We start from the raw sequence: 23,493 nt of genomic DNA on the forward strand, positions 1-23,493 counted from the left end.
GATGCCTTCTCAACCTCTTTCCCTTCTTGAATGCGCGTTCCCGCCACGGTAGTGACGCCAGCTGCAATCTGTTACAAACGGCCAGCCCATTGGCTTAAAACGATAGCGCCATATTTTGGTGGTTCACATCTGTGACAACCAGTAAATGAGCACGTGAAAAGATAAAATAAGAACAGACTGCTGCTTAAATGATGCAGTGTCCGTCGTTACAAACGGTTATGCAGGAAAAACCTTTTTTAAAACCCATGAATTTGCATTTACTACAAACCGGTGCTTAAAAATTAAAAAAGATGTGATGATCGATGTAATTTGTATGATTTGATATATTACTAGGATATTAAATAATAACCTGTAAGAGGAAAAACTACTCCCCCTATAATAATGTTACCCTAACTATACTCATGAAAAATAGATCATTTGAGTATATTTAGTTGTCAGTTTTCCATATCCCTGACAAATGACCACGGCTGTTTTGATAAACACAGTTATCGCGATGTTTTAATCATGTTCAGTTTTTACACGATGCGCCACCAACTGCCACCTTTTGTGCCTACAAGCACAAGTCAACTTATACTCAGTATATTCCATATTCTATTCTATATGTGTTTTGTTTTGCCTGTATTTTTGCACAAGTATGTTATGTATGTATTTTATGACAGAATCAAATTAGATCAAATATTTAAAATTGCTAAACAAGTGTAATGGGAAGTGAATTATAGCTATTTGTATCCATGGCAACTGTATACATGATTCCATAAAGTAAAATGTCACACTGGCTGCAACAGTTATTCCTATGAAATTCTACCAGCACCATGGCTATCATTTATTTTAAAGGCATTTTCCTCAAGTTGTCTCTTTCCAAATATTTAGGTGGTAGCATCTAGTCCCAAGAAGCTAAATCATGAAATTAGGGACACTGATCAAAATTGCCTTTCTGCAAGCTGCACCTCACTCATGAATCAGATGTATAATTCCTAGTTCTTTCTGAATTGGGTGTCAAAATGTTGCTAATTCATGTGTGTATGGGTATAATTTTTCACATACAGAAAACTCCTTGCTAACTACTTTAAGAGGCTAATTTAGTCTGAGGGCATGACTTAAGACTTAAGATTAGTATTAGGGTAAACTAGTATTAGGTTTAGGTTAGCAAAAGTAGAGGTTAAAGGTTAAAAAATGTATGTACTCAGGAAAGGCCCTCACAGTTATAGTTATATGTGAGTATCTGTGTGTATGGGTGGGGAACGAAGGGGTAGAGATGAGGTTAGGATAGTGGGGGCGGGGCGGTGGTGATGAATGATTAGAAACAAAGCCTCTTGAGCTGATAAAGTGAAGGCACAAAAGAAGTGGGTCACAGCCTGCTGGTCCACTGTTGCCTAGCTTCAGAGACTGAGGGGGCCACACGCTAGATAATGGGTGATTTCCTCAGAGCACATCAAAACCTCACTGCTTTGATAAACCGCTAAGCTGAATGAATTTATCAGCCCACATTATCCTTATTAGTGTAATGCTCCTGGTGTTTAGTTGATGGCAGAATCAATAAAAACACAACAACCTTTGTGCTTTAAAAAGAGTTAACACTGTATTATGACCTGATCAGGCAGTGCAGTGTGTCGTTTTTACATTTATCATTATAGTTTTTAGAACAAACAATATTTCTGATAACACAGCAGAACTAAAGATTGAACCATGGTGAAAAACAATAAAAACATCATCAGAGAGCACTGCAAAATGCGACATTGCATAACTTTTTTGTAGATAATTTTTGTCATCATAGGAGAAGAATCTAACAACTGCATGGAGCTTAATGTCAGGAGTTATACTTAAATAAACATAAGTCTGGCATATTTAGTCAACACACTGAACTTCCTCTTTGGATGGAGATAAACATTACACTCATTATTCCTCTTTATTACAGACTCTGGCTCCCTCTGTGGGAAAAAAAGGATATTACACTCACAAAACCCAAAATGATTAGTAAACAATCAGCGGTCTACTTACACAGCACAGCTTTAAAGAACCATACCAATGAGATTGAGTCATAATGATCAATGTTATAAAATGATTGATTCTATGAATGATTGCCAATTATTTTGGGTATAAGGTTTGTTCTGTTAAGTAGAGATCATGGTAGGCAGTCATCGTTGTAATACAGTCTACATAGCTCCAGTGTGTACAGCCAAAGATAATTTTCCCTTTAGAGAACTTGAATAGCCTTATGTCTTTGATGGATTGTCAGCTACATCAAAAGCATTGTTTGTATGACAGCTTTTCTTTATCCCCTCTCTGCATCGTTTTGTGGCAGTCATGTGATTTACCAAATGAGTAAGAAACCTTAAATTCCCTCAAATTAGCTCCTGACACTTTACACTGACTGACATGACACTTTACAGTCAGTATCTAGAGCAACATCTTCCTAGTACTGAGTGTACTGTGCTTATGTAACATCAACTCTTAGTCATCCAGGCCTGACTCTGCCTTTTTTAACTAATGCAAGGTTTGGCTGCCTGTTATGTAACAAAACCAGGCTCTTCAAACCTCTAGATTGCAGTATTTCTATCTGATAGCCCTAACCTAATATCAACATGACAGAACACACAAAATGTAGAAATGATTTCAATGTTTTGCCAGAGGATGGCAGTGTTTTTACGTGGGTACTTCTGGAATATAACTGGAAAGCTTGTGGCAACATGCTGAAGAGGTACCTCTTTGATCATTTCCCAATGTTGATAGTTTTTGCCATTGCTATAATGTTTGGCATCCACTTTATTTAAAAAAAATAGTATTTAGTATTATTTTGCAGGGAAAAAAACTTAAGAATTAACAGTACTGTGTACACTGAAGAAAGATTTGAAATGTCAACAGAATGTGAAGTGGCTGTTCTACTTGTTATAGTACAATACAGTGAAAACACCTCGTCAAAAAGGGTTGGATTTTCTCCGTCTTTACTTCAGAATTAAGATGGGATTGGCCTTAGAGACATACAATACCTTGTTGCTAGGTAACATCAGTATGATGCCTCTGCCTCAACCCAATACTCCAAATCACTGTGGAAATGCAACCCTTTTTCATACTGATGTAAGCAAATCATAATCACTAAGATATTATATTAAATATAAACAGTTTTGTCATCAAATTCATTTTGTTGCTTTAACATGTGACTTATCAATATTAAGTATATTTAATGTGACAGAGGAGAATATATCCGGGTGTTTAAAAGATTATTTTCTATCTTAGGAGGAGTGGAGGAGGGATGGCAGATCTGTTTTTACTGTTGAATTTACTGTAAATACTCAGTTATGTTGTTTACCACAACAAGTTGTACAGTAGCTGTGAAGAAGAAGTGTCAGGCTGAGCGCAGTCACATACCTCTAACAACATGTTGTATTATGTAATGGTATAAGCTAAAAGTAGGTTCTATTTATAAATCATTACACGTTTTTCTCAAAGATATTCAAGGATTGAAAAGAGATGTTCTCTCTGAATTCTGTGCTTCTCCATATACGCAGATATTTGGTTACATTAGTGTACCTTTGAAAGGCTTTCAGCAGAAACACTGTGTGTGGCAGGTTATGACCTCATCCTGGGTCAGCGTAGGGAAATTATTAATTGAGGGCTCTTCCTGGATGCGCGCTTGTCCAGACACAGATTTCTCTTCAGATTTCAGTAACCGATCTGCTTGGCTGAATCTAAGAGGTCTGAAGCAGCTGAGCTCAGAAATGTCACTGACGCATTGGATTAAATCAGTTCCTGACAGTAGCGAGGATGTGTAGAGATGGAGGTGAGATAGTGGAGGTGTGATCTGACTCCAAGCCAGTGTAGCGGGTAAGCTGACCTGCCCTTAGGTACAAAAACATTCCTTTGTTATACAGCTAAGCCAAGGCTTTCACTCTGCGACTGATTACTGTAACTCTCATTGATGCTTTCACCTTCTGAGCATTTTGTCCCTTCTGTTGTGATGCTGTAGTAATGCTTGCCAGGTTAGGTTCTGCCATCTGTTACTGTGTGTGTAATCTGTCACTGTGTGTGTGTGTGTGTGTGTGTGTGTGTGTGTGCGTGTGTAGTTTGCAAGTCAATACACAGTGACGTGTCACTTGGCTTACATTAACATAAAAACAAGTAAATTGAGGTGAGCCTGAACTACTATGTTAGACACTAGGGACCTTGTTGGGTTGTGACATGACACAGTGTATTACTGTTTACTCTGGTTCAATGATACTTCTCAATATGCTTTTTTACATTGTTATATGCATACATTACAGTACTTTCAATTAACTATATTACATGTATAGTAAATCAGCAATGCACTGTTCGTGCTTTGAATACCAGCAATTACAGAGTCGATTGATGAATTTACAGTAAATCCAGCAGGAATGCTGTTGCATATTTTAAAGCAGACAGGCAATATTTGAAAGTATTGTTTTTGCACAGCTATGAAATGGTGCTAAAAATGGACGTTTCCAGCACAGTTTTATTCAGAAGTGTGTTAATTTTTAATGAAAAATGATACATATTGCATTTATACAGGCGTCTTTCTTTAAACCAGAACCTGCATCTGTTTTTCACTGCTCTCATTCTTGCTTATTTGCAGATGAAAGCAAAATTTACTTTAGTAACATCCTTGTCCTGCCAGTAATTAGATTGCAATACTGCTACTCATTTAGAGGAGGTTTAGTAAGGGTCACTGCGTTTAGTTACTAATGAGCTGCACAATTTAAGGAGTGTTTAGCATCTGAGACATGAATGTACAGTAGTTTGCAACTGGCTGTTAGCACAGTGTGTCAAGCTGCATACATTAGTGCGATTAGTGACGGCTGCTGCAGTATGGGGAGAGGAAGAAATACTTGGGGGTGGTAAGGGTGAGTGGGTGACAGAGAAGAGAGAGAGAGTGAGAGTCTCCTCTCACTCTCTACAGTATGTGATCACTGGTCTGCTGCATTACTCTACAATGCAATTTCTCTGTAGTCCTCCACTCCCTCCCTCTCTCCGCCGCTCTAGCTCTCTGTAAGCAGTAATCTGTAGTCACTCTCGCTGTCTCACAGCTTTCTGCCCTGCCACAGCGCATCTCTCTCTCCCCTCAGCTCCACTTTCTCTCCAGTGAGGATGACATCCCCGAATTTGATGAACCAGCGAAGCTCTCATTCTGGCTGGTGGCTTCCGAGGGAGACCCCACATGAACGGGCTTACTGGACGAGGAGGTGCCGCGTCTGAGGAGCTTGGTAGAAGATCTGTAAGCTGTAGCAGTCTCTGAGTAAGTGCCATACTATTTTACTTAGTCCATAACAATAAGGAAGGGGTTGATGCTGATGACTGATCAGGGAAAGAATCAAAGCAGTATCTTTGCATTACAGCTCTGAACTGCTACAGTCGTTTGTTATGTTCCCCATCTCAGCATGAAGGAACTACTGCCTAATGGATTGATTGACTGACACTACAGCTGAGGATTTATGGAGTGATGAGATAGCATTGGTAGCACTGAGCTGCAGCAGCTGTATCTTGTCCATCAAGAGTGAACGCTATTCTTGGTCACGACACTGAAATGCTGTGTCTTTGTTTGCCAATCTCTCTTCATTGCTGTGCTTACTGTGGCATACACTCATACAGATGGCTATCACTCCCTGGGGTGATGTTCAAACTCCCTCAATGTTGGTATATGTCATAATGAGACCACTGCATGCTTTTTTCTGATGTCTGATTAATCTTTACCAAGACTGAAGAAGGTCTGAGACAAAGTTTCTGTGAATGTCTATCATGCAAGGATTGAGAGATGATCTCAACTCACTTTAAACTTCCAATCGGAAAGGTGCTGTAGTAGTTGGGGATGAGATTCACTGTAGGAAGAAAGCTGAGATTACAAAGTCAGTAGGAAAAAGTATGACAATATGAAGACTGTCGTTGGAAGAAAGTATCTCTATGGTAACAGCAGGTTTTGCCAAGGGTAAAGGAGAGGTGAAGGAAGCTTGCTGCTTGTTTCTGGCGCCTATTCAGCTGGATCACAAATTACAGTACTGACAGGACGTTTGAGACGGAACAAAACAGAATGATAGTGAAGAGATTGTGGGAGAGACATGAAAGAAAAAAGAACATTTCAGATATTGATACATGGACAGATCGATAATGATAATACAATATGCTATATACGGAGCATGCTTTATAAGTTGCCAAATACACAGGCTACATTTTATCTAAAAGTTGCCAGGACGACTGTACAGTCACATCTGTTGGTGTTTATTTTAATCTGTAGTTACTTTTTTGTGGAGGCAGGCCAAATTGAAGGTAGATGGTACAGACACTAACTCTCTGCAGAACAGATCTGTCAGCGCTTAATGTGAGTTGTGATGAGATAGAGAGAGCTCTACTGCTCCATATCCTCATCCTCAAGTGTCATTTTCCCAAAAGCCTCCTTTAGAAGCCCACACTGATCCTCTTTGTCATTTGGATGTGATATAATGATGGACTGGATTTTTGAAGTGCACTCCCAAGTGCTCACCATACTTTTATGGATTATGATATACAGTCAACTCGACCACCATAAATCGGTAAAGCATCAGAGCATTCACACGTGGGCCTGTAGCACCGGTGGCCTCAGTGTTTTTAGTGTCGTACTAACCAACCTTGTTATGTAGGAAAATCACACAACACCTTTTTACCAGAGTTAGTTATCAAAGACTAAATGTGACATTAGTTGACTGTGTTTACACCCCGTCTATGACAACATATTTCACTGGATATGTAAAATCATTTTAATATATCCACACATCACCCTGCAGGTGGCTGCTTGGGAGCTACATGCCCAGAATTGCATTTGCCAATGCCATTTTTTCAGGTTTTTTCCTAGTTCATGTAACAAAAGGTAGTTATTTCTGACCAATATATATGTATTCCTTTGAGTTTTCAATTTGCTCTTTAAAAACAATTTTAAAAAGTCTGTCAAAATGTATCATTCACATACATGAACTGTGGAAACCAATACGGATGCGCTAGGCCTATAATCCACTTTCAAAAATGTATGGTGTTGTAATATCAAGCACAGACTGGATGCATTCACAGATTGGTCTGGGTTAACTTTCCCCTAATCTTCAAAGCCTGTGGTATTAAGCAAGAAGCTACGGAGCTAGAGAGCCATGTTTGAATCAGCGAACTGATGCAATGGCAGAAGCCAGAAACACTCAATCTATCTTGCATGGTTGAGGTTTTACTAATTTGTTGTTGTCATGACAATAGGCATAAGTATCTCCCATATATGTGGAGAAGAGGGGCTAAAAGATCAAACTAGAGGGGGGGTAGATTGGAGAAGGTCTCTGAGTGTGTTTTAGAGAAGAAGTTGGGCCACTACAGTGTTGCAACAGGTTTGTGATTCACCGCTGCCTACAGCCCATACAGTAGCACTGGACCCTGGTCACCCTGCAGACTGAATGTAGAGCAACACCATGACTGGGATGCAACCTCTCTCCACTTTCCTCCTCTTCAACAACTCTGACTCACAGCCCAGCACATATTATTCAACCCACGAAAAAGATCTCCTCAACTGAGTTGGAAGCCGATGTTCCTCTGTGAATGTTACTGTTTGGTTGTTGATGAGCTCTCATAAACAAGCAGTGTTTATGGAGCTTTTCTGACGACAGGTACCGTGATTATGTTGCTCGCACTGATTGTAAAAATCAGGTATAATGGTGCAGGTATAATGATATGTTTCCATAACAAGGAATTGTTGGAAATTTTAAGCAAGCACAACCGGGGCCAGCTCAGTGGTCAAACTGTCTTTCTTGTAGTTGCAATGAGATTTTAAAAGTATAGTTATTAGTAGTTGCTTTCAGGGAACTAATTATTGCAGAGGAGGAGCCCAGCTGCATAGTCTGTTAGCTCAGCTCATTATGGACAGCCAGCTAGCACTTGAGTCGGGAGGAAGACAGCCAGATCTGAGTCCCATCTGGTGCCTCATGCTAGGATGGCACCGTATAACCACCAGCTTTACCACTGGCTGGCTGTTAAAGAAGTTCTCCACATTGTTACGATATATACAACACTAAGCTCGTATGGATGTATGAGATTCATTAAGGCTCTGAGAGCTGACAGGAGACATGAACCAAGAGGACATAAGGCTTCTGTGTATCTCAGTCAAGACATTTTCACATGGGTGAAATCTTTGGTTTCTCTCTGCTTTCAGAACAACAAATACAAATAGGATGTTTTTGACATCTCGTCTAAACCAGACGGCAGAGCAGCAATATGTAGCCTACCATTGATGTAATATGCCCAGAGCCTGAAGATCAGCAGGTGCTAGAGAAAGCTCACCTCGGCTTACGCTCTGCTCATGCTATCATCAGTCATTAGAGGCCACCTGCTCCTGCATCATGTCATACCAATCAGACTGGAATACCAGGCAGAATTCTGATGCATCTTGGGCACATGACCCTTGAAGCCTAATGATTACATCAGTCACATTTCTGGGGAAATATTAGTAAGCACCAGAGTCATCTCTAGAGATTCATAATATCCGCTGTTCATCTGCAACGTCTGTTTACTTTTGTTTTTTGACACAGATGCTGCTGCATGTGATCTCCTGTACAGGGCACAGTCAAAAACTGAAGCAGACAATATAACCACAGACAATATAAATAACAATTCACACGAACGCAGTTATGCAACGGTAAAAACACACAGCAATTCACTACCCTCCACATGTTAGTTGAGCTTGAGCTGAGCATGTTACTGTAGGGAGGAGTGGGAGGTGAGCCTCTGCTTTTAATAGACATTCTCCCTGTGTCGCTCATTCTTCTGCCTGCCTCTTGATCACAAAAGCTGCCAAATATATCCAGTGGTGGTAAAAGAGGCTGTTGTGTGAACACAAGCAGGTTATTTATAGTCTCAGTTAAGCTAAAATATGACTCAATTTTTGGTCAGCACAGTATGGATCTCCAGTGGTATATTCACTAAATACCTCAACTGTGAACAAAACAAATTATCTGCTAGTCGTGTTTGATGATGTGACTGTATAAATGGAATATGTGTTAATGTCTGAAGCATCACTGCTGTGAAATACTAGGTCTCTGTACTATGTGAATTAAGTCTTCAGTGTTTGATTGCTACTGTAGGTGCTGTTCCTGGTTTTAGAGACTGGTTTTGAAATGTATTTAATGAGGGTTCATTTGCTTGATTAGCTATTTATATTGAACATTAATGTGTATTTTTGATTGCAATAGTAATAACTGTAATCTAGGGTATGATATCCTTGTCCATTTGTCAAATAGGTAAACACTGAGATACATGAATTCTATAGTATGCTGTAACTTTTATGATGAGTGTCATACCACACATGGAAGGTAAATTATCCCAGCTAACAGACTGGAAAAAAGCCATCTATACAGTATGATTATAAAAGATAAGTGTTTTACATAAGAGCATTGAGTCAGCCCTTCAGTTTTCATGAGAGGTTGTGCATAAAGACTGTTTACTGTCGTTTTTCTCTCCCTATTCCCGATCTCCCATTCTCTCTTCATGCTCTCCTCTCCTGCAGATTAGGGACTACATCCACCAACTCTCTAGATAAGACCATCTCCTTTGGAAAAACGTCATTACTTTAAAAACACAAAACAGCCAGAATTTCCGGACACATGTCACAGGTATTACTCTTCACATGGTAAGAGTTTGTTTCCAGAGCAAGCTAATCCAGTCATCTGCTGTCAGTTTGCCTTTACACTACATAGCTGAGCTAGTGTGTGTGTGTGTGTGTGTGTGTCTGTGTGTTTTATGTATTTTAGTATTCCACATCACTCTCTGACTCTTGTAGAGGACCGGGCCATCCTTGTGCCGTGAACTTATACTTCTTTTTAACACATGGGGTAAAATTACAAGTGACACTATCTTAAAAGTACAATTATTACTATGTGTAATAAATAATGAAATGAGTATTAAGTGCTGAGGTGCTTATGAGCTTTGAAAAGGAAAAACTGGGGAAAGAGAGGTCAAACTAGAATCATGTGAATAATGAAACTTTAACACTTTAAAAAGGTTAATCAACATTATTTATGACTCAACACAACACAAGGTTTTGTGCTATGATGGAGAGGATGTCTCTCCCCTCCCACAATTCCATTATCAACTTAAATTTTTCCCTCCATAAACAACATTTCAAGTTTTATAAACTGTGTTTACTTTTTTTCAAAAAAATAATGTCATTCAGATCAGTGGTCTGTCTGGTTATTATTTGCAGCAATAAAACTTACTTTATTAAATTACTTTATTTTTTATTTTTCATTATTTTTATAAGTCACATGAATGTCTATTTTACAAAGCAACTTCCATCAACAAATGCTGCCATTTGATTTTGCAGTTAGATGTGTTGATCCTCTGTGATAAAGATAATCTTTTGGTGCATTCAGTGACACTTCTGCTGAATCGAGGACAAATTGAAACTTTTCGTATTGATTATTTTGTCTTGTTTGTTTGGTTTTGTAATTGTAACAAAACACTGACTCTAAAGTTTACCATGTGGTTCAGCATCGTATATTGCAGTCCAGAGCTTGCAGTGATGTACATGAAAGCTTCATGACTTAAAGAGATGGAATGCTTCATTTAGATTATGATTCACATAATCTGAATGAACTTTCAAAATGTAGCTTCTCTTGTGATGTGAAATTGTCCTATGTAGCCTCAACATTACCTCTACACGCTTGAAGACAGAATGACTGGCCAATTGCAGTGCATTGGATTGCACACAAAAATATGCAAGAATCTACTGAGTTAAAGAATACAGTAATAGGTGGAAATGTAGTTTGTTACAGTGCATCTAGCCTTTCCTATAATACATTCTTAATCCATGTTATAATCAGATTACTACACAGCATCTTTTGATCTGTCTCCTAAATGTTTTGTAAATGACATGCCTTTTTCAAATCCGGTGACTCTTTGCAGTAATGTTGGATTCCAGTATAACAATGACCCTTTGGTTTTGCTGGCTGCAGCCCCATGCTGTGGCGACCGGTTGTTGTGAGCATGTGTCCACATTCTGACTGTGCTGCTATACACTAAGTGCTGTGGCTGTGTATTTGTGACTGTGCTGCCAGCCCTGCTGTTTTTCTTGTTTCCAATGCTCTTCAGGCCCTGTAATGCTGTAATGGCACATCTAATTGTATCATCAATCGCTACCAATGACATCTGCCAGGAGACAAGTGCAGTCTTGTACACTTGCATGCACACACACACAAACACACACACACTACAAGTGTATTTTTAGGTGGGATTGCTGCAAAAACACTACATGTTGTTCTCAGGTTCAAAAATTCTTTATTTTACAGTAAGAAGGCATCTTTACCACAGTTACACTCTCAAGGGAAGCTGTAAAAAAAAAAAAAAAAAAAAGTATATCTACTCAGGTCTGTGGGCCCCAGAGACTCATTAATTATACTAAACTGCCAGAAAAGTTTGGTCCATGCTATGTTCTTATTTCCAGGTTGAGCAGGAGATCTCTCTCGTCCAGAGGAAGATGTCTGACCTCGAGTCAGTGCTGCAGCAGAAGGATATAGAGTTGAAGGCCTCAGAGACCCAGAGGACCATCCTGGAGCAGGACCTGGCAACCTACATCACAGAATGCAGTGTGAGTATCCCTGTGGTTCTCTTTCAACATTTGTTTCGGTATCTCACTATGGGACACGTTCCCTGCGCTGTCCCCCAGAAGCTCTTTTACAGTTCGCCAGTCTTGACTGGCTGACAGACGTGACTTGGGCTCCCTAGAGGAGAGACTTCCTCCTACTATAAAAGCCTGACATCAAGTTATCTCCTCAGTCTAAAACCTCTTCTCGCTCCCAGAAGCAACAGCTCAGATGGCAGGTGCAGCTAACGGGCTAGCAACACAGTTCACAGAGCGACACCCATTCTGCATGTGCTGTGTGTCTAAGGCTGCAACAAGCCCAGGACGCATAAGCATTCCTGGTTAGCTGTGAGCCCTGTGTACATTTCTCCATCAAGATTTGCCAAGCTAAGCGCCAAACTAGTCTGGTGACAGTGGTTCCTGGGGGCAGCCATTCCCCCATCACAGGAGTCAGCGGAGGGCACCAAGGGAGACACCATCCCTACGGGTGCCAGCTGGGATGAACAACTCAACGCTGTTGCCCCGCTATTCGACCCTGATGAGCGCGGACAATGAGGAGGACACTGAGCCCTTTACCAGCCTACCGGCTGCAAAGCCAGCAAGTTCGGTTGGCACGTGCCAAACCTGACTGCAAAGCTGGGCATTGTGTGGCCTGAAGTCCTTGCTGACACCACCACGTCTCGCTACAAGGGAAAAAAGCTTCCCAAAGTCCTCTACTAGACAGCTTCTGCCGTTTTTTTCCTGAGTGCCTGGAGGAGGCGACATGGAACAATCCTCTCTCCACCAGGGAGGGTCGGCGTTGGACTGGGCTGACATGGAGGGAAAAGGCCTCTCCCGCCTGCCTCCAGAACCTCTTCTAGCATGTCACCTCCACCCAACTCAGAAGTCCACCATGACTTCGGCAGGCCCCGCCCTACCCTCCACAGCTGATTGCTTTCAGTCATCACTAAATGAAAAAGGCTACAAGGCAACAGCCATGTCGGTGAATGCTCTGAACGCTTCCTCACTGCTGCTGGCCTACCAGGTTGAACTACAGGAGATGTCAGCGTCACCCAAGCCAGCCCTGTGAGACGAGCTGTGCATGCTGACGGATCACTGCACAGGTGTGCTGTCCGGGCCTCCCGCAGAGCCATGGCCCTGATGGTCGCTCAAGAAAGAGCAAGGTGGCTAAACCTCTCTAGCCTCTCTCAGAAAGAGAAGATCCAAATCCTCGATGTTCCTATGGACCCGAAAGGCTTATTCGGCCCAGCGGTAGCCACCATGCAGAAATGTAAGGAGAAGAGGAGGGAGGGCGAAGCGCTACAACCGTGTCTCCCCAGGAAGGCGCCACCTCCTCCCCTAACTGCATGCCGGCAGACGTTTGCCCAGGCTGTAGCTTGGACGGCTTACCGCATCCCCAAACATCAGCCTCAACCGATGGCAGGCGGCCGTGGCCGACTGGCCTGTGCAACTGCACAGAACAGCTATCTGGGAAGCCTCTAACGAAGCAGCGGTTGTCACACTGGATTGTGCTATAACAACAAGGGGTTGCAACCCCCTGCAGACCTGCACGCTCATTCCTTCATTATGGCTGCGTCCTGGGCACTGTTTCAGGGTGTTTCTGTTCAGGACATATGCCTTTACCTAGAGTTACTACTATTACTGTGTGTATGTGTGTGTGTGTGTGTGTGTGTGTGTGTGTGTGTATGTGTTCGTGTGTGTGTGTCTGGGTGCTCATGATTTTATATTTCTGTATACATGTGTATTACAATTTGATTGTAATGGGTGCGATGGGTCTTACATTTGAGATTAATATAATACAATAATAACACAATCCAATTCAACAGCACAGCACAGCCTCCAAAACCAGCATAAGGTGGAATCAACACATAGTTAAAACTTTTTCATCAAAGGCATTTTAACCAGTTATTGCAGGGCTGCTGTATTAGTTAACATTTCTGTTTTGTTTGACAAAACATATGTACGTCTTGGTTGCAGAGTCTAAAGCGCAGTTTGGAGCAGGCTCGTATGGAAGTGTCACAGGAGGATGATAAAGCACTGCAGCTCCTCCATGACATCAGGGAACAAAGCAACAAACTTCAAGAGATCAAAGAGCAGGTAGGATGCCATTGTTATGTTATCTTGGTAGGTCAGTGGGTTGATATATTGTACATACCATTTACTCCTGATGTTGAGGCTCCTGATGTTGAGGCTAAAAAAAGGCAAATACTGATCAACTATCTAACATCTACTATCTCTAACATTAAAATCTTAAGTGAAAAAATGTCTCTTTTGGTGCAGAATTTTTATTGTTAATTTTAAGTCAGTACTTGTTCCGTTTTTAAATGGATACTAGCCGTAATAGGTTCTGTATGTAATGTATAGTGCAGAAATGTCATTATTTTTTTCAAAAGAAGCAAATTAAGGGTATTTCATAGTTGCAGTCAGATGGAGCAGGTCACCAAGGCAGAGTGTCTGGGGTTTGAGTGTTAATTAAACAGGCATGTGATATTGGAGCCCCACCACTCTCTGTAGCTGTGCAGTCAGTATAGCATTAAACATCTACTAATGCTGCAGTACTCTTTTTATGTAAAAAATCCTTGATCCATTTTACAAGGATATGTAGTATAAGGATGCAGTTCTTGTAGTGTTTTATTGTAAAAGGTCTGCTGAGAAATTCACGCCACAATAAATGAATAAATAAACTTTGAGTATTTAAAAGTTTATTTGCAAAAAAAAAAGCAATATGCCACATTTTTCACACTGATTATATAATCTATAGTTCTATAGTGGACTGTATCAAGTGTGTGCTCATTCTGAATCTCCTGAGAATAAAGGATGTTATTACTGAAGAAGGAGACAGGGGAGCTTTACTGTACATGCAGTCCTTAATTACTAAAACCAAATGTGATGAGTGTGTGACATGTACGAGTGTTTGGGTGTGTGCTTATCTCTCTGCACGTGTGGCAGCACTACATGGCATAGTGTTGCCAGCTGTGAAAATTAAGCTGTTACAAGACTGACAGTTCAGGAAAATACATAAAGAGCATGGAAAATCATCTCCCTGACATTATGCACCACTTTTTCTTAAAAAGGTAATAGAAAAGCAACCTGTTTTTCTCAGCCTACACTAGTGCTGGTTACCAAGCACTGAATACATTGTGCAGTGGTTGCTATGGTGATGAGAGCCATATACCTACAAGTGAAGAGAGCACTGATGCAGTGGGCAGGCTGTCGTGATGAGGTGCTGGGGCCTTAGCTCATACTGTTTGAGAAACAGAATTTTTGACCATCACTTGATACACTGCCTAAAACCCAGTGATGCATGTTAGAGGACTACACCCTGTTCTTTATGTCAGAAAGTGTTTAGAATTTGCATTTAATGGTATGTACTGTGCATGCACCTATGTAGAAAATGCAAGTTGTTTAATCCTAACAGAGTAACATGTTATAATTTAGACATTATATATTTATGCAATGCAATATAAATGTATAGTAGAAGGGGTCCATGCATCTCAGCCTGCCTGCATGTCTTCATGTCTGCTTATCTTAATGCAATGAGTCCTACCAAAGAGGATAATGGTGCACGCTTTCAGGCATCCTCTGTTTGAAGGCATTCATGAAAAGTGACGGAAATAGCTGTTACAAATTTTTTTAAAACTGTCTGACAGACAAGGTCAAATCCTGCCTACTTTGTCACCTCCACAGATCTGGCCAGTCTTGGCCAGTTACTGTCAGATTTTCTCTTTTGGAATATTACAGAAAATGTTGGACGCAGGCCAGCGTTTCAACCAACGAAAGGGGTTTCAACGTCCTCTGGGATCCCTCAGGGGAGCTGGACAATGCTGTTGGATGTTTAGGTGACAGACTCTTTAGCATGTTGTTCTAAGTATACCTGAGCCTGATAAGCTGAGTATGAGGTTCCATTCACTCTGACATTCTTTTACAGCCTCACAGTGTAAGCATGAACATAGACTTCTCCAAATGGAGGTCAAGATTTGCTTTTTTTGGGCAAAAGTTGAACATGGTCAGTGGAAGATTCATCAGGATTGACTAGAGATGTTAGTAAAGGCTCCTGGTGGTCAACAGCTGCAAAGACTATGGTTGAAGTGAACTGATCACCTTCTAACTGGATACGTTTGACTTAGCAGACTTAATAATAACAAACCTTCTCAAAACAAAACCTTTTATAGATGACATGAGTCTGTATCTTCAAATGTATGAGGATAGTTTGTTGCTCATGCATATTATCTGGCTTTTGTTCTCATTGGTGCCTCCCAGGAGGGTATTTACGCCAGCTAAATCCAGTATTTCATCTTGAAAAGCATCTGTCTCCCACGCTCTGTCATATGACTGCAGTGTTTATCATTTTCATGCAGAAGCCATGCAGTGTTGGATCAACAAACAGTAGAGATTGGGGATAGATTCTTATTCAGAGAAAAGCAATCTGTGCCAAAGCCATTAAAACCTGAAAACATATGCAAATGGACAATTTCACTAAAGATACGAGAGGAAAGAAGAACTACAGAAAACTCCACTGTTCTTGTCTTGGTTGTGTTAGCACAAAAAAACTTGGAAGGCATGACACTATCGTGTATGCACTGGGTCTAAAGACAGGGTCTTTATTGGTTTTGTTAAATTCTATTAGAGGGATTTGAAAAGACTGCGTTTTTATATCTCATAATGACAATAAAACAGACAAACATTAATGTAGATTTGAAAGTACCCTATTGAGTATTCTTGTAAACAAACAGTTATATTAACATTCAGGGTTTCTCACCAAAACGCATGGTGCATATCCTTGAGGGCAAACAAATTGTTAATACATTTTCTTCGTCTAAAATATTTGCAGTCAATTTTTCAATGTTTCCATTTGCTTGCTTCGAGCTCAAATAGAGGGAGAAAAACACCGGCAAGAGGAAAAGTGTTAAGAGACTAATTTTGTTCATCTACTGTGGTTTTTCTTCATGTTAGCCCTCCCGCCATTTCACCACAGTGACAGTGGTCATCCATCAATTGATGGTATTATAAACAACAGCTCATTCTTCTCATATTAGCACCGAGCTGAAGGGGAACTGAAAACATCCTTTCTCTCATGTCAACTTACATCACATCTGGCCGGCAATGCCTCCATGTTTGAATCAACTAAGGCCAGCGTTATTTTACTCAATTACTTCTGTACATTTTGTTTCTTGGCTCACTCAGCAGTTAATGTAGACATATCATATAGCATCCACTACAGCATTAAAGTGATGAGGTCAGTAAAATGAGTGAACCATTCATCTGGAATGTACCTTGCTCCAGCTATATACTGGAAAAAACTGCTGAAGCTGCTGCTATGTTTATGCTGCAAAATATTTAAAGTGTGTGTAAGTGAAGATGGGATCCAGCTCTGACACAATGGGTATTAGTGAGGAAAATACATCTTAAATGTAAAGGCAAATAAGAGCATTTTTCGTCTAAAGGAGGATGTACACAGGCTGTCATCATGCAAAACGTAAGGTTATTTACATAACCCGGGTTCTTTGAGTAGTATGAGTGAAGTTGAACTGAAGCCTGTATCCCCGCAAGATCATGCGTAAAACCCAGGGTGGTACCTCAAGCGTTCTCCACCTGTCTTTTCTGAGGGAGAGAGGAGACACACAGTGTGGCCCGCTTGCCAGCGTAAGAGCCCCCACAACGGTGTTGTGGAAGGCTGCGCGGGGCAACATCGCAGGAAACAAGGGGTTCATCTCCCCAGCCCTGAGAAAAGTCGTAGCTTATGGCAGCTGGAGGTCGGGGTTCTGGAGGGCCCCGGGAAGCACACTCGAAAGCCAGACAGGTGGGGTTGGTGAATAGGACTGGTCAGGCCAATCTCTTCTTCCTAGCCTGAAAACTGACAGCTGATGCGGGTTGAACCGGTGGAGCTGCAGCAGGGGCCCATTCTCCTGCCTGGAGGAAGGGAATTTTGGAATTTTGAACTGCGGCACATGAGAAGCAGCCTGTGCGAAAGTCTTTCACTGCTTTGCGAGGGAGACAAAGCTGGAGCGCTTCGTCTTCCTTCTTCTTGGTCTCACATCGTCACTGCATGGAGGTCAGTACAGCAGGAAAATACCCTCTGGGACGACTTGCATGTCGACAATTTTGTGTTTCTCTTTGTCAGACAGGTTGGTGAGGTTAAGCAACCGTGCTCAATCATGTAAGACTGTGGTTCCCAGTGCTTTCCCCGTGGCCTGGACCACACAGCGTTGAACATGGAGGCATAAGTCAGAGATGACCGGTATTTCCTCCAGTGAAGCTGGATCCTGGATTTTCTCGTACTCATGTCATATCTCGTTTGGTATGCAGTGAGGAGCGAGAGAACATTGAGTGCCGTCATCCTTTAAGCCTTCGCGGTCAAGGCTGACTGGAACCTGTCCGACTTAGAGGCTGGTGTAGGGCTTTGGGACAACCCTGAGCCGAGGATAGATGTTGTGTCGTATATAGGCATATGCAAGAGACCCAGGCTCTCCATCGCTTCACAGTCAAGGGATAAGGCTCTGGGTATTAGCTTCCTGCTGCTATACGGGCGGTCTTTGCATGGACATGCCATCTCGATTAGCAGCTCCGAGAAGACTGGGAGAAACTGTCTCGTTGCGCTCTTAGCTGGGGGCAATCTCTTCCCCTCGTGACGGGATCTGGTGTTCTCTGTAATGACAGTGGGCCAGGGGATGTCCAGCTTCTCCGCTGCGTGTTTCCAGACATTCAGCAAGTCTGTGGGGAGAGGAGAAGTTGGCGTGTTTCCCTCATCCCCATCCCCGGGAACGACGAAGGGTCAGGGCTTTGCAGCTCCGGGTGTGATGAAGAAATTGTTGTCCTCTTCGTCCTTAGATATGAGGATATCTGAGGTCTCACCTTCATCTTCTCCATAGTCAAGTTCTAGGACGTCTTCCTCATGAACCCCAGCTGATGCTAGCCTCTGGTGCCTCTTGCACCGCAACTTCCTTCTCCTCTGTGGGCTTGACATTGTGGTCGCCGGTAGGGGGATAGAGGTCATGTGCAGACAAGCTAGCTAGGTGCGCTAACCGTCTGTGGAGACTTTTACGTGTGAGAGGGGCCGAAATGATAAAACCAAGCCATGAAGGGTAAGGTAAAAACTTTGACCTGGTGTGACCGGAGAAGAGCAAAAAACCCCAAAGTTAGATAGCGCCTGGCGACAGAAGCTAGGTAAGATCTGTCTGTGGACAGTTAAGCTAGCTAACTTTGACGTGAGATAGGCTCTGGGTGAGAAGAGGTTTTTGAATGCTGCTGTGTCGTCACGGACACGTTCATCAGCCAATCAGGACTGAGGGTCGCAGTGAAGCTTGCTCCCATTGTGAGAAATCAAATGGAATATTATGAAAAAGAACAAATGTTCCAGACATGCAGTCGAACCAGTCCTTTACAGTGGTGGCCTGGCTCCAGCTAGGGCGTTCTCTGATCCAGTGTCTCTGTAAGTAACAGGTCCCTGACGTCCCTCCACTTCAGTAGCCCGGGCCCCCATCCTAAAGCGTGTGTAGTGAATCGCTCCTTGGTTCAGGCAGCAGCAGAGGAGACACTGCTCCTGCCCAACTCCTTTATCTGCTGATCAATTTATGCTGGTTCGGAACAGAAACAGAAAGAGGCACTCTTCCCACCCACCTTCCTCAGCTGCAGCTGAGCAACACAACAGGTATACTGTCCTGGATGAACTTGGCAGCTTCATCTCCTCACCTCTGGAGCTCTTGACCGTAGCATTTGCCAGGGAGATTGCTGCGACGCTTGCCAACCAGACACTCTGGTAATCCAGTACGTCCTCGCCCCCCTGTTCCAGGCATTCACCTGAGAAGAGCTCTGGGAGACCAAGCAGCAACCTCTGGGGCTGGAAAATGAAGCCAACACAGAAGTACCAAACACTGCAGTTCTTTGAATGGCCACTTGAGACTGGTTCCAAAAGCGAGTCAATGCCCTTAGACTCCCCAGGTTTACAGCCTGGTACAAAAAACATTTTTTGTTTCTATAGCTATTTTCACCTCTATGACAGCTGTAGGGGGGGGGGGGGGGGGGGGGATTTCTATATGACTGTTACGCTTAGAATAACACTACTTTAATTATTTTAGATTTCTCAGCTGCCTTCCACACAGCTAGCATTCTGGGACAGACCTTTCAGCGGTTTGCCTCCTACCTCCGAGACAGATCAGCCTCTAATAGAACTATAAATGTGTCCTCTTCCCCTGCATCTGTTCCCTGTGGAGTACCACAGAGCTCCATATTGGGCCCTATTTTGTTATACACTATATATGCTTACTCTGGGGCCTATTTTCAGAAATATAATATAATAATAAAAATTATTCTGTATGGCAAAAAGCTTCCTTCAGCTAAACCAGAATAAAACCAAGGTCCTGGTTTTGGTCCTGATTCTTTTGTATACAATTTGAGCAAAGCTAGCTCAGTTGCTCAACTGATTTTTTCCATCAGATCATCTGCAAAATTTCTTCATTTCTGTCTGTTAAAGATCTGGAGACTATAGGTAGCTTTTATTTCCTCTTGCTTCAACCACTGGAGTTTTCTCTAAAGGAATCAAGCTGTCAGCCCTATCTTGCCTGCAGCTTGTTCAAAATGCAGTAGCGAGACTCCTCAGTGGTACCAAAAGGAGAGACCACATCTCCCCTGTACTGGCCTCACTTCATTGGTTATCAGTGAAGATTATTTAGATTTTTTTTTTTTTTTTTTAAGGAGCAAATAGACAGGCACCAGGTTACATCTCTCAACTTCTCATCCCGTTTTCTACCTGCAGACCCCTCACATCTGCTGACCAATAACTGCTCTCCATTCCACACACCCAGTTAAAAACAAAAGGTGATTGAGAATATTCAGTTGGTGGCCTTAAATTGTGGAATAGTTTGCCATTAACGATTAGATCTTTACCCTTTGTATAGATCTTTAAAACCTGTCAAAAGACCCATCTGTTTTCTTCAGCTTCTGCTCACTGTGAAAACATGTCTCACCACACTCTGGATTTTATGTGTTTGTGTTTTTTGTGTTATGATATTCCATGCTTTTATTCATTTACTAATATCCTCTTATTTATGTCTGCATTTTTATTTGAGCATTCCTGTGTTTTTGTTTTATTCTGTAATCAATTAATCCCCAAATGTAATCTCTCTGTAAAGCACTTTGGTCAGCACCTGCTGTTTTTAAATGTTTTAAATGTGCTTTCTTCATTACCTTTACTCATGCATTGCTACTTTTCTTGGCGCTTTTGACCACCACCTGTCAGTTGGCTGTTTGCTGAACACTTCCCACCTTACTTACTGGTGCTATGCCTGTCAAGCTTTTCATTGTCAGATGGCACATGTATGTTGTTCATTGTGTTAACCGTGGCAGATTTACCACTCAAAATCCTTAGTCATTTTTGAAACAATGGGTTCTTTATTTCAAACAGAGGAAGACGAATGCAGGCCTCTCATTTCCAGCCAACTATCAGTCTCACCAGCTGAAATGACACCTGTTGGATTTTATCATATTAATTGCTAAGTACAATAATGTGAGCTCCACAAGTTGGTTGAAAACAATGTCTCTGGCTGTGTCAACACTGAACCACAGGCTTGGACTCAAACGCAGTCACAGACTCAGTTCAAAAATCAGTCCTTTTAATCAGAGCGAGGTCAGTACACAGGTGATCAGTCAGAAGGGCAACAGTGTCCAAATCACCAGTCAAAAGGCAAAAATAGGTCATAAAACTATTGGCTCTAAGAAACACAACACAAGGAAAACTGCTGTCACGAGGGAGCAAGACGAACTGGCACAGAAGGAAGGGGACACTAAGATTATATATTCAGGAGGAGGGGAGACAATGGGACACAGGTGCAACACATTAGGGCAGGGCAGGTAATCACACAGGGCAGGAAATAAAGGACCTGAAATGAGAGAAGAGGTGAGTATCAAAATATAACAGGAAGTACGAGACAAAGAACACTAGGATAAACAAAAAGGTAACTTAACTATCCAGACGGGGCATGACAGGCTGACATTTTAATGTTTCTAACTGACTTGTTTTAAAACAAGAACCATGTCAAAGAGTCTTAAAAATGCACTAGATTGCTGCATAAATGATGTTGTACTGTAGTGTATAGCAGGGGGAATATGGTGAAAAAAACTGGTATGTTTAATTGAAATTCAAAGGATAACATATTAGCACCATAAGTGTACCGGTTTAGCCACCATATACTTTGTGCAGTGTGTAGTTTTGAAAAAGATTGCTCTTTGATATATTCTATGACATTTCAAGGTTTGAAATGACAATGTTTTCAACAAAATCAGTATCAGCTCTCCTGCATCCAGCCAAACAACCAACTAAAATAAACAGAAATGCAACTCAACTGTCATTGCCTAGTATACAGCAAAATCACACATACTGAGAGTTGAATTTAAAGATTTAAGATTTGCCACCATAAACATACTGTGTGTTTTGGGCTGATGATGCTATGGATAGAGATAGTATGCAGCCCCAAGATAGTGAATTGAATGATTTAAATCTATGAAGCAGCAGTGTAAATTGATAGCTTTGAGAGTGAATCCCCACTTTGCACTAGATGACTGTAAATGAGTTTTGAATGTCTTTTTCAACACAAGTAAATTATCCACAATGGCTAAATTCTAACACAAGTAATGCAGCTATGTTTGTATGTAAGCTTTAGTTGCTTCTTCATGCAACAGATGATCTGAATGAGTCAAGGATATTGTGTTCGCTGTCGGCTTCTCTGTAATAAAAGAACACAGTGATCCAACACTCCATAAGGCCTTAGTTGTTTAACATCATATTGAAAGCTAAATTCCCTTGTCTTTAATTTCCTTGTATAGAGTCATTGTTTTGCCAAAGAATTACTGGAAATTGAGAATCATTTCTAGCTTTTATTGAGTTGGGAAGTCACAACCAAATGAAAGCTGGTTCCCAGTAGATCCCGTCGATTATCATTGATAGAGACTGTCAGTCTGCCCACGTGGAGCCACATTGATTAGTGAGGGGGACATGTCATACTCGGCACAGCTACATCACTGGTTGTTTTTCTTATCTAGATATGGAAGGTCAACGTGGGCTGACCACGAGACAATCTCTTCATTCAGAGTTCCATGATTACAAATGTAACCTCCCATTCCACTTACCGCTAAACTATTTTAGCTTTGTTTTCACCATGTCTGATGCTGTCTATTTCACTTGTCCTAATTTGTGTCTGTGTCTCCCTGGATGCAGAAGGATGCTACTTTTTATCAGCATGACAGACAGGTTGATGTGCCCTGTAAACTGATGAGAGGGTTGAAATTAGATCTGTTAGGCTGTGACTAATCACTATTAAACAGACATATGCATTAAGTGTCTCTGGCTGATCAATTTTTTCTCTCCACATTCCCTTCTCTGTTCATTGACTTTTATACTATTAGTGTGCTTATACTTGGTACCATATTTGAAATGTCTCTTCCAATATGACTGCCGAAAACGTTCGACTTGTAATGGCCGTCATACAAGTCTTTTAATTACGTCCATTATGCTGAACTATTTTCATCCTGTTAAGTTGGAATATGCTAGCAGCTTATCTAAAGCACATCTCTTATGAATGAGTTTGCTTTGATGAATGATGCAGTAGCTTCCGACAAGAACATTTTCGTCAAAATGGTTCAGGTCAAGCAACACTGAGGCTGCTGGAGAGCTGTTTTCCACTTTATACATATAGTATTCACTCTGCCAATTTTTCCAATTTTGCTGCAGTGGTACAAGGGCATCCTTAATGTCGGCTAAACAAATATAGTGAAGTTAAATGGATAAAGTGCTTACAAGTGGCCAGAATTCAAAAAGATTGGTTCTCATCCCAGGTACTTTTTGGCAGGAGTGTGTGCTCTGCTAAGTGCAATCTACTGTTCTTTTTGTCATATTGGAAATTTCCTTTCTTAAT

The 23,493-nt window shown here is 41.6% G+C and overlaps 1 protein-coding gene across 11 annotated transcripts in view; it reads left to right on the top strand.

The window, feature by feature from the left end:
* The first annotated feature begins 4,895 nt into the window (after positions 1-4,895).
* Positions 4,896-23,493, top strand: part of LOC130169426 (citron Rho-interacting kinase) — a 49,116-nt gene continuing 30,518 nt past the window's right edge. For 9 of the 11 annotated variants that reach the window (XM_056376162.1, XM_056376166.1, XM_056376165.1 and 6 more), the window contains exons 1-4: positions 4,896-5,248; positions 9,515-9,620; positions 11,450-11,593; positions 13,565-13,684. In XM_056376162.1, coding sequence (XP_056232137.1) covers positions 9,612-9,620; positions 11,450-11,593; positions 13,565-13,684 — 273 coding nt within the window. In that variant the 5' untranslated portion in view covers positions 4,896-5,248; positions 9,515-9,611. Of the gene's footprint in view, positions 5,249-9,514; positions 9,638-11,449; positions 11,594-13,564; positions 13,685-23,493 lie in introns of all 11 variants that reach the window. The other 2 variants (XM_056376163.1, XM_056376171.1) reach the window with 2 other exon arrangements.

Source organism: Seriola aureovittata, chromosome 5 (genome assembly GCF_021018895.1).
Source record: "Seriola aureovittata isolate HTS-2021-v1 ecotype China chromosome 5, ASM2101889v1, whole genome shotgun sequence".
Classification (NCBI taxonomy): Eukaryota; Metazoa; Chordata; class Actinopteri; order Carangiformes; family Carangidae; genus Seriola; species Seriola aureovittata.